Below are 12,028 nucleotides of genomic sequence, written 5' to 3' on the forward strand. Positions count from 1 at the left end.
TGAGAGCACTCAGGATTTACATTTCTCGCACGGCGGCTCTACGCCGTTCTGATGCGCTCTTTGTCCTAGTCGCTGGTCAGCATAAGGGATCGCAAGCTTCCAAATCCACCCTGGCGCGGTGGATCAAGGAACCAATTCTTCACACATACCGTTCTGCTGGGCTTCCGATTCCATCTGGACTGAAGGCCCATTCTACCAGAGCCGTGGGTGCGTCCTGGGCATTGCGGCATCAGGCTACGGCTCAGCAAGTGTGCCAGGCGGCTACCTGGTCGAGTCTGCACACGTTTACCAAACACTATCAAGTGCATACCTACGCTTCGGCAGATGCCAGCCTAGGTAGACAGGTCCTTCAGGCGGCGGTGGCCCACCTGTAGGAAGAGGCTGTCTGACAGCCCGTTCATGTGGTATCTTTTTACCCACCCAGGGACTGCTTTTGGACGTCCCACTGTCTGGGTCTCCCAATTAGGAGCGAAAAAGAAGAAGGGAATTTTGTTTACTTACCGTAAATTCCTTTTCTTCTAGCTCCAATTGGGAGACCCAGCACCCGCCCTATTTGTTCTTAGGGTTTCGTTTTTCGGGTGCACATGTTGTTCATGTTGTTTCTTAAGTTCTCCGATCATGTTATCGGATTGAATTTGTTTTTGAAACTGTTATTGGCTTTCCTCCTTCTTGCTTTGGTACTAAAACTGAGGAATCTGTACTCCTACGGGAGGGTGTATAGCCAGAAGGGGAGGGGCCTTACACTTTTAAGTGTAGTTCTTTGTGCGGCCTCCAGAGGGCAGTAGCTATGCACCCACTGTCTGGGTCTCCCAATTGGAGCTAGAAGAAAAGGAATTTACGGTAAGTAAACAAAATTCCCTTCTCCTCCATAGCCGTTTGCATTACCCACATTTCTTTCATTCCTACAATCTGGAATGGACAAGGGTTTGTCCCTCGGCTCTCTCAAGGGCCAAGTGTCGGCGCTCTCCGTGTTTTTTCAAACGCGTCTAGCCAGGCTTCCGCAGGTCCGCACATTCCTGCAGGGGGTTTGCCACATGGTTCCACCTTATAAACGTCCGTTGGAACCTTGGGATCTTAACAGGGTCCTGACGGCTCTTCAAAAGCCGCCTTTTGAGCCGCTGCGGGATGTCTCTCTCTCCCGTCTTTCTCAGAAGGTGGCCTTCCTGGTGGCAGTCACATCACTTCGCAGAGTGTCAGAGCTTGCAGCGCTGTCATGCAAAGCTCCCTTCCTGGTTTTCCACCAGGATAAGGTGGTTCTGCGTCCTGTCCCGGAATTTCTCCCTAAGGTGGTATCCCCTTTTCATCTAAATCAGGATATCTCCTTGCCTTCCTTTTGCCCTAATCCAATTCACCAGTGTGAAAAGGATTTACACTCTTTGGATCTAGTGAGAGCACTCCGGGTCTACGTGTCTCGCATGGCGCCACTGCGCCGTTCAGACGCGCTCTTTGTCCTTGTCGCTGGCAAGCGTAAGGGATCTCAGGCCTCCAAGTCAACCTTGGCTCGGTGGATCAAGGAACCGATTTTCGAGGCCTACCGTACTTCTGGGCTTCCACTTCCTTCAGGGTTGAAAGCCCATTCTACCAGAGCCGTAGGTGCATCCTGGGCATTGCGGCACCGGGCGACGGCTCAGCAGGTGTGTCAGGCAGCTACGTGGTCTAGTCTGCACACTTTCACGAAGCACTATCAAGTGCATACCTATGCTTCGACCGACGCCAGTCTAGGTAGGCGAGTCCTCCAGGCGGCGGTTGCCCACCTGTAAGAGGTGGCCGTTTTCGGCTCTTGTTATTGAGGTATTGCTTTACCCACCCAGGGACTGCTCTTGGACGTCCCAATTGTCTGGGTCTCCCAATGGAGCGACAAAGAAAAAGGGAATTTTGTTTACTTACCGTAAATTCCTTTTCTTCTAGCTCCTATTGGGAGACCCAGCCCCCTCCCCTGTGCCCTTCGGGCTGGTTGTTCTTTTGTGTAAACATGTTGTTGATGTTGATTTGTTCTTTGGGTTCATGGTCTTCAGTTCTCCGAAAATCCTTCGGATTGAATTTACCCTAGACCAATTTATAAGTTTTCTCCTTCCTGCTTTTGCACCAAACTGAGGAGCCCGTGATCCACGGGAGAGTGTATAGGCAGAGGGGATGGGTTACACTTTTTTAAAAGTGTAATACTTTGTGTGGCCTCCAGAGGCAGAAGCTATACACCCAATTGTCTGGGTCTCCCAATAGGAGCTAGAAGAAACGGAATTTACGGTAAGTAAACAAAATTCCCTTTATAATATTGGCCACCCATACAAAGCGAATAGAACTGCGAAAGATGCAAATTACCTGCGCTATGATGGCAATTTGCAGGTAAATAATGTTTCACTCCCTTCATGACCGGGCCAATTCCTATTTTTTTTGGGGGGGGAGGGGTGTTCCCCACAAAGACATACGATGGCTTGTTTTTTTGCAGGACAAATTGTACTTTTGAATAACAGTCTTAAGTTTACCACATAGTATACTGGGAAAGCGTATGTATGTTCTGGGGTGTGGCTTTTTTTTTTTTTTTACTGTTCTTAATAGTCTCCTTAGGGGACTTAAAGCTGCAATTGTCTGATCGCCTGTGCTATATACAGCAATGCCATAGCATTGCTGTATACAGTGAAAATCAGTCTCCTTTGAAGCCTGGCTGCAGGCAGCGTTTCAAAGAAGCGCTGTTATGTCCAGCACTGAGGTCTTCAATAGACCCTGTGATGTAATAGCAACCCATTCCCATTAGCAACTTCACTTACATCAAAGGCGTGCTGATTGGCACTGAATGGTGTGTCCTTGCCTGTTAGTTTGACAGCAAATTTTAACAGGTTTAGCGAGGGCGAAGCTTTGCTCCTCCTGGGATTTAGAGGCAGGTCCTGGCTGTAACACACAGCCATTACCTGCCTGTTATGGAGCCTGCTCAATACACCGATTTCCGACTTAGGCCGTACATCATGAAGGGTTTAAAACCTGTTTGGCTGTCTATGTGAAAATCATTAGTGTATAGACCGTATGACGTTTTTTCCTCCCTGCAGCTGCTTTCGTCTAGTGATTGGGGCGGTATAAGGGGTAGTGTAGTAGTCATCAGTCTTCCTGCACCTTGACTGTTCAGCATTTGTTTTCAGAAAAGGCTGTTGGTCAAGCTGCAGAGTGACTACACCGTGCTCTATGTAGTGAGCTATGACCATTACCCCTGTACCTCCTCAATAACTAGCAGTGATTGCAGGAAAAATGTAATGTAATTTTCTTACTGCATCCTCTTTCAGTTGTAGCCAATCGTGGTTATAAACCTATTTAACTACCTAGGTTAATTACCGCTATCCCTGCAAATTAGAGGTAGCGTTTAGCTGACAGGTTCCTTTGAATTTTTCCTTGTATCCCTCTATAAATATCTGAAGGGTTTAAGTACATTACATTCTTTTGTGGCCTCAAAGTCACATTGTGTGCTCTTCATACGGGCCCTGCTGTGTTTAGTAAGCAGATTAGGGTCACATTGGGAGTGTTACTGACCACAGAGGACAGTGCAATTAAACTTGGAGTGTGTTTGCTTAAAGGGATTCTATCCGCACAGGATAACTGCTGAAAGCAAGTACAGGCGCATCATCACTGGGCCAAACATTTAGATTCACCTTACTACCTGCTTGTTTTCCATCTGTCTCTATACTTCTCTTGCTCTATGTATCCAGTTACATGCAAACAACCTTGGCCCTTAAGGGGTTAAATGACTGTAATGTTTATTTCCAGGTAAAACCATATAATATTTATGTGACTGTTGCTTATCCTCCGGATACTGATACGCCTGGGTTTGCAGAGGAAAATAAATCTAAGGTAAGTTGGTCTGTGTATGTGCATCTATTTCAGTAAATGTTTAGTTTAAATGCTCTGTAAAGCAGAAGCTCAATATTGATCCTCACTGTGGCAGTGTGATATAGATTTATCTACCCCGGGCGCTATAGGGCGGATCAAAGGGTGTAAACAGACTTTGAGTGAAGTCACTCATAGGTTTACGCAGGTAAAATTGACAACTGATTGCTGTTCAAGGCTGGAACACGAGTTTACAAATCCTTTCCACATGCTGTGGACATTTCCCAAGCAGATCTAACGGGCTGGAGCTACAAACAAATGGTGCATTTACCAAACTAGCATACTTGTCCTGAGTCATATAGCAATTTGTGGGTTTTTTTCTCTCTCTAATGCAGAATTTTACGGTGTCTGTTTTTCCTTTCTTTAGCCCTTGGAAACTAAGCTCATTTCTGAGACTTCAAGCCTTTGCCAAGCTGATCAAGTGGCCAAAGTAATTGTTAAGGATGCAGTTGTAAGTATGTGGGGATGTATATATGCTCCTTGAAGGAAATTCTCCCTATTTGAAGGCATCCAATAAACTTCCCTAAAATGTGCGTGGTGTTACATATTAAAGGTGGTCTGATTCTGTAAGATGTCTGACAGTGCTAGGCAGGGGAGCAGATTGCAGTTTATATATGATCATCGTTTTTTAATAGGCCTAGTCTAAAAGATATTATTTTTGTTTGTTTTTTTTTTTAAATCTGGTACTTGATGCTCTAAGGTCCCCTACGTTAAAGGACTCTTGGCTGTCAGCAGCTTTGTCTGATCTGAACTTAAGACTCTCATTTAAAATTACACTCGAAGAAAGAGAAATTCTACTTTTTGGCCAGTGCTGTGTAGCTTTAAATCTCCAACATTTTGCTTTGCTGTATGGTGCAGTGTGCGAGAACCTGCTGTTATCTACTAGACCATGGCGGGAGCTTGTAGCCTTCAGAGCATAGCAAGACCTTACAGCAGACCTGTCACTGTGTAAGCTACAGGGCTAAATGTGGAAAGGACTGCTGGATAGGAATGGCCGTACAGTATAAGGGAGGTATAAGGATTTTATTATAGGATACCCCATGGAAGTGATTGCTGAAGGTACACATTAGGTCTTACTGCCGTACTATAGGATTTTATGAACTACCATAAGTAATTGTTTGGCTGCATTTTTATTTCTTTGGGTACTTTTCTGACAAATTGATAACACAATGTGTGAACTCTGCTTATCCTGACAACTAACATTGTAATGTTTTTGCTCTCTGCTTTTCTATTTCCAGCAAGGGAACTTTAACAGTTCTGTTGGTTCAGATGGTTATATGCTGTCATCGCTAACATGTGGAATGTCTCCCGTCACCACTATAACAGAGGGCCTGCAGCAGGTAACTCACCATATTGTTGCAATTGTAGTTGACATACTAAGCAATAAAACGGCAATACAGATAGCAAAAAAACTAGCCATTACTATTTTTCTTTTTTTTCCCATTTTGAATTGCTTATAGTGTACCTATCACTGCAGAGCTTTAAGTCACTCGCTAGACTAAGACTAAACAATTGTCTAATAAAAACTGATGACCAAAACTGTCTTTAGGCAGCTAAAAAAAAGAAAAAAAAAAAGCCAACTCTCCATCCCAGGTGGCGTCCATCCCGTCCCGCTATCCTTCATAATTAGCATCAGTAAGGGTGTCCCATGATTTATTTTTTTTTTGGCGCTGTATACTTTCACTGCACCACACGCGGAATCCAACAGTTGAAGCAAGGTGGATGTGATTTAAGGGAGGCCAGCATCTTTCAACCCTCTGTTATAGCATTCTAGATTGCTTTATATAGTTCTCCAATCCAGTATGTAAGAAACAAAAAGAGCTTTTATCTTACTCCCAGAGAGGACAGTCCATCCAATGGACGTCTGAGGTTTTGATCCGACACCTCCTATCTTCTTGCATTCGCCATCCTCCTTCCTGCTTTGTGTGGATGATGCATCCTATGTCATCCAGTGTCTCCCATCGTGATCCTGCGCTCTCTGCCCTGTCCTATCAGGGACTGACGGCGACCTTTGTATTAAGTATGCAATCACTGATGGAATCGCCTACTGAACCAAAAATCTCAGATTTAAATGATAAAAACACAGGTTGTGCTTAATCTTTTTCTCACAAAGATATATATATCTGTGTACTCTCATCCTCCCTGCTTTATAACATGGTGCCTTCAGATTTTACTATATTTTAATGGTGACAGGTTCTCGTTAAGGAGTTCAGTTCTTTGACCTTTATAGATGGTATGGTATAGCAGGTCATGGTAACTCAAAAGTACTGATGGGCTGACAGATGGACTCCTCTTCCTCACAAAAGTTTCTTATGCCTACCCATCACTGCATTCTAATATGTATTGTTGTTTTTACAATATGGAGCAAAAGGCGTTAACCGTTTATTGAGCTCCCAGGAAGATCTGTATCTTCAGTGCTCTAGACTAGTGTGATCCTGTATGGGTAGTGGGAATGAGACAGGACAAGCTAATACTAAATTAATGACAGCTTTCGGTACTAATAAACATCTAATGTTTTTAAGATCTAATTACGAATTGCGCTGCTCTTTGCTTACAGGTTGTCACTATGGGACTCTTTCGAACAATTGCGTTGTTTTACCTTGGAAGTTTTGACAGCATTGTCCGTCGCTGCATGATGCAAAGGGAGCGCTGTGCAAAAGAAGAGAAAACGGACTAACCATTACATGCCAAGAACTTCATATGCTTGCTGCTGAAGAGCACATGACCTGATAAATTCCACCCTTTCACTTCATCTACTTTCCAGCGTGGCACTTATATGTACAAAGATCATGAAAGTGCATTTTGATAACTGTTTGCTGGCAACCAGCATGATACTATGCAAAACTGCCTTGAAAGCCCTTTACACTTTAAGTGACTTTTGTCTCGAAAGGAAAATAAATAAACTGGAGTTGGCGCATACTACGCTACTTTATTTAATGTTTGCATCCTCCCATCTTTTCCTTTAGACAGCTAGCTGTCCTGATACCGTAGCCAAATTATCATCTTGTAGACCAGGCAAATTGCTGGTGTGCAATATATGTCTGAAGCTGTCGTTTGTCTACCCTCTTGTGCCTCACAAAGATGTTTCTAGAACCTGCTGTCTGTTTGCCACAGGCAAGATACTGCGTGTGGACAATGGTCTCCTATATTTCATTATAAAACTGTAAATGCATAAAGTAACGCATAAATTCTTAGTTTTATGATTAAAAAATTGGTGTATTTTAGATTTATAGGGGTTATTGACTACTTGGATAACCACTTCTTAATTGCTATATTACCCTGTGTGAAATAACAGCCTATACGCGTCTCTGGTTTCAGTGCCTGATTCCCATGATGTTTGGTTCACATGTTGTTGCTGTTTTGGGTCCTGCAGAAAAACTGTTAAAACATGGACAGCTGCACTCTGTAGTGCTAAAGCATAGAGACCTTAAACCCTTCATGACCAAGGATGTACTGGAACGTCCTTGGCTGTGTCTGTCCCGTTGCAAGCCCGCGGTAATCCCGCACATGTCTGCTGATGTCTTAACCCCTTATATCGTGCTCTCAAACTCTGACAATGTGATCTAATGCATTCCAGTGGAGATTGCACCGTTCCCTGCTGCCATCAGCAGCCCTGCGACTGCCATGCCAATGTGTTGGCATGGCAGTATGGGGTCAGATGACTCTTGTTGCTGCCAGGACTCGCTTCCTGTGGATGCTGGCAGAGCACCGACACTCACAGGAGAGCAGCATTTCTCCTGATCAGAAAGATGCTGAAGCATTGCTCTGATCAGCAGAAACTATCAGACAGATCATTAAGTCCTCTAGGGGGACTAGGAAAATCAAGTAAAAAGCTATAAATAAAAAGAAAAAAGTTTAAATCTCCTTCTTTTGCCCCCTTTAAAATAAAACAATAGCTATAAAAAAAAGGATATCGTCCTGTTTAGAAATGCCTAATCTACCAAAAATATAAAATGAATTAACCTGGTCGATGCACTGCGTAGCAAGGAAATACATTTCAAAAGTTTGTTTTGGGGAGGGGAGGGATCGTTTTTTTGGGGTTTTTTTTGGGGGGGGGGGTCCGCTGCAACATTGCATTGAAATGCAATGACAGGCGGTCAAAACATTGCGTGTAAGCAAAATGGTATAATTTAAAAATGTCAGCTTAAGGGGCAAAAAATATGCAGTCACTGAGTCCCAGGTCCTGAAAAATGAGAACACTACGGGTCTTTGATAAAAGAAACCTCCAAGGTCCTATTGCAATATGTAGTAGATGTAGTAGTAATAGTAGCAAATACCTCCAATTAGAAATGTATAGTGGCATAGTGAATCAGAAGAACTATACTACATTTCTAATTGGAGGTATTTGCTATTATTATTATAATAATAATAATAATACCTACTACATATTGAGATATTTGGAGATGGGAATGCCCCTTTAATGTCTCAGCAATATTGCTGGAACAGCACCAGATCGGAGTATAGGCTGTTGTGCCATTACACAGGAGAATGTAGCAATAGAGAAGGTGTAGTCCAAGTAGAGGACAAACTCTTCAAAACTTGCTGTAGTTGGAATATTTTAGACATGCTTTTCCCTTTTCACAGACATATTTTATTTATATACAATAGTATTAAAATGTATAGGGGTATGTTTGCAGTACATATTTTTTTCCAGTGGACAAAAATTTGTTTTTCAAGAGGAAGACCCTTCAGGAATTGCTCCTTTGTCACTGGAGTTCTGTGAACCTGACGTGTGGTTAGGCTGTCAGCATTTTTTATTTTAATTTTTTGCCTTACTGGCTGTTTGATATTTTTTTTTTCCCACAAAGCAATGAACAAAATGTTAGCTTTGCTGTTAAAACAAAAAAAAACAGACAATTCTCAAGAAGACATTTTGGCTTCTTTTTACCCTTCCTTTTGACTTCTGTTGCCAGAACAAGATACAATACTACTTTTAAATGCCTGATATCTTTGAAAAAACCTTTTTAAAGGGAACGTGTCAGCAGATTTGGGGCCTGTAAGCTGTGTCCACCACCACTGGGCTCTTATTCACAGCACTCTAACATTATGTATATAAGAGCCCAGGCCGCTGTGTAGAACGTAAAAAACTCTTTTTATAATACTCACCTAGGAGGTAGCTGCGGTGGAGTTGGGTGATATGGGTGCTTCTGTTTTCCGGAGCCTCCTCTCTCAGCCATCTTTGTCCTTTTTCTGAAGCCGGGGTGCATAAGACGTCCTACGTCATACACACTTGCCGGCATTGAGGTTCTGCTCAGGCGCACTTTGATCTGCTCTGAGCAGGGCAGATCAAAGTATTGTAGTGCGCCTGCGCGGGACCGGCAAGTGTGTGTGACTTAGACGCATCATGCACACAGGCTTCAGAATGAGGACGAAGATGGCCGAAAGGGGAGGCGCCAGCAACAGACGCCCATATGGCCCAACTCCACTGCAGCAACCGTTTAGGTAAGTATTATAAAGTTATTTTTTACGTTCTCCACAGCGGCCTGGGCTCTTATATACAGCATGTTAGAATGCTTTATATAAGAGCCCACTGGTGGTGGCCGCAGCTTATAGGCACCAAATCTGCTGACAGGTTCCCTTTTAAAGGTGTTCAAAAGCCTGAGCGTATGAACAAGTCTTTTGGCCATAAATTAAGACTATTCTCTTGATCATCTGATTAGTGCTTATTCTGCCGTTTCTCTTTTGAGGCCACCTGCGAAAAAGCAGTTTGAACATATCCTTAGTTAGCTGTCTATGCACTCTCCGAATACCAAAGTGGCACCCTAGGACTGTCAGATTTTAGATAAATGACTGTAAAAAGTAAGTTTTGGTGGTTTTTTTTTTTTTTTTATAAAATGTTTGGATTTTTTTTTTTCTTCAAACTGATTGGTAAATGAGCTTGATAATTCAGCAAATTTCAACTACAATCATTGTTTTTAATTTTTGATTCTATGGTACCATACACAACTAGTGCTTGATAGTTTTCCTTAATGATTAACTCGTCTACTGCAATAACAGTGGAAATGCCTTTTTTAAACTTTGTATGTTACGTAAGAGAACATGGCTTTCTTGAAATGAAGACTTCTATTTTTTTTTTATTTTTTTTTATTTTGTAATTTACAGTATCAATGAATCCTTCTTCTGTACAATATTCGCATATTGGCTTATTCAGGGACATTTCATGGTGTATGAAATCTGAAGTTGTTTAGGAATGCCTAGAGCACATGATGTTTTGAAGATTCAGCAAATTGTATTAAAATGTTCCCATTTTGACTTTTCGTGTCATTTATACTGGTGACTATGATGAACTGGCCTGCTAAGTATTCCAACTTTAAGTTGCAAAATTTCAGTTCAGATTCCCCAACAAAACAGAAATCAAAGGGGTTTTGAGAAAATTAAATAAAATTACTTCCCTGAAATAATTCAAACTAAAATCTGTCCTAATCATGTGTCAGAGTTGGCTGCAGACTGAAGGTATACAGCTCCTTAGAGCTGTGTTTCAACTCACAAGAGTTGTCACACACCTCAGTCAGCTGCTGCCTATAATGTATGAACAAATTATTTTAAAGAGACTGTCAGCACAGTGACTGTTGAAGTATAGATACTTTGTGTATCATGGTGGTTATAAACCGTTAAATACATCTACCTCCACTCATAACCAGGGCTGTGGAGTCTGTAATCCAAACCTCCGACTCCTCAATTTCCCTGACTCAGACCCCTACTCCCTCATGCAGTTAAAACCAGAAGTTTCCATTCACTATCTGACATGAAATCAAAATAAACCTTTCCTGTTTTAGGTCAATTAGGAACCAAAATTATTTCTATTTGCCAAATGTCGGAATAATGAGAGAGAGACAGTTTTCAGGCATTTTTATTACTTTCTGCACAGTGAAGTTTCCCTTCCATGTCATTAGTATTTGGTGGCATTGCCCTTACACTGTGTGACTTGGAGGGGAAACATTTTGGATCTCCTTCGACAAGCTTCTCACAATAGTTGGTAGGAACTTGGGCCCATTCCTCCTGACAGAACTTCTCACTTCGGCCTTTTCAACTTTGTCCATATATTTTCAATAGGATTGAAATATTTATTCACTTATATAGGGCTATTAATTCCATAGCATTTTACATACGTCAGCAATCAGGGCTTTGTGATGGCCGCTCTAAAACACTGACTTTGTTATCCTTAAGCCACTTTTCTTTGTCGCTCTATTGGGAGACCCAGACAATTGGGTGTATAGGCTATGCCTCCGGAGGCCGCACAAAGTATTACACTTAAAAGTGTTAAGCTCCTCCCCTTCTGCCTATACACCCCCCGTGCTCCCACGGGCTCCTCAGTTTTTTGCTTTGTGCGAAGGAGGTCAGACACGCACGCACAGCTCCACAGATTGGTCAGCAGCAGCTGCTGACCATGTCGGATGGAAGAAAAGTGGGCCCATATAGGGCCCCCAGCATGCTCCCTTCTCACCCCACTCTTGTCGGTGGTGTTGTAAGGTTGAGGTATCCATTGCGGGTACGGAGGCTGGAGCCCACATGCTGTTTTCCTTCCCCATCCCCCTCAGGGCTCTGGTGGAAGTGGGATCCTATCGGTCTCCAGGCACTGAGACCGTGCTTCATCCACAACTCCTGTGGAGCCTGCTGGATAGGAGCTGGGTATCGTTCAGGGACATGGCCCTGCTACTTGGAGGTACTCTGTATCCCGGTGGGGACCGCGCACAGCAACACTCCAGCTTTGCTGGGTGTGCTAGTGCACCGGGGACCGCGGCGCTGACCGGGTTAATATGTGCCATTACACACTCAGCGTTGCTGAGTGTGTTTATGTATAGGGACTGCCGCACTGACCGCCGCTGCCATGGAAACACTGCGGCGCGGCTGGGACTTGTAGTGCGCCGGGGACTTCCACGCCGGCCGCGCTTTTACGGCGGCCGCGTTTATTACTAGAGTCCCCGGCTTTTTGCGGCCTAGTTCCTTTCCTCCCACCCCCAGCCCTGACAGGCAGGGGAAGGGCGGGACGCTGCTCAGAACGAGCAGCGCTGAGGGCTGGAGCATGCTTTGCATACTCCACTCCCCTCACTGTGCACAGTGCAGGCACCAGTTCCCGCTCTTTCTGGGTCACGCCCACGGCTCCCTCCTCTCCTCAGGACGCTGCAGAGGGGGACAAAGTCTGGGAGACCCAGGCAGG

General features: G+C 43.7%; 1 protein-coding gene across 1 annotated transcript in view; it reads left to right on the forward strand.

Annotated features, from left to right (window-relative positions):
• The window catches only part of KDSR (3-ketodihydrosphingosine reductase), a 93,046-nt gene extending 82,930 nt beyond the window's left edge, over positions 1-10,116 (forward strand). Inside the window, exons 7-10 of the mRNA XM_075316080.1 lie at positions 3,751-3,834; positions 4,238-4,321; positions 5,109-5,210; positions 6,428-10,116. Of these exons, the coding sequence (XP_075172195.1) occupies positions 3,751-3,834; positions 4,238-4,321; positions 5,109-5,210; positions 6,428-6,547 (390 nt within the window). The 3' untranslated portion in view covers positions 6,548-10,116. The remainder of the gene's footprint in view (positions 1-3,750; positions 3,835-4,237; positions 4,322-5,108; positions 5,211-6,427) is intronic.
• Positions 10,117-12,028: the final 1,912 nt, after the last annotated feature.

Source organism: Anomaloglossus baeobatrachus, chromosome 6 (assembly GCF_048569485.1).
Source record: "Anomaloglossus baeobatrachus isolate aAnoBae1 chromosome 6, aAnoBae1.hap1, whole genome shotgun sequence".
Classification (NCBI taxonomy): domain Eukaryota; kingdom Metazoa; phylum Chordata; class Amphibia; order Anura; family Aromobatidae; genus Anomaloglossus; species Anomaloglossus baeobatrachus.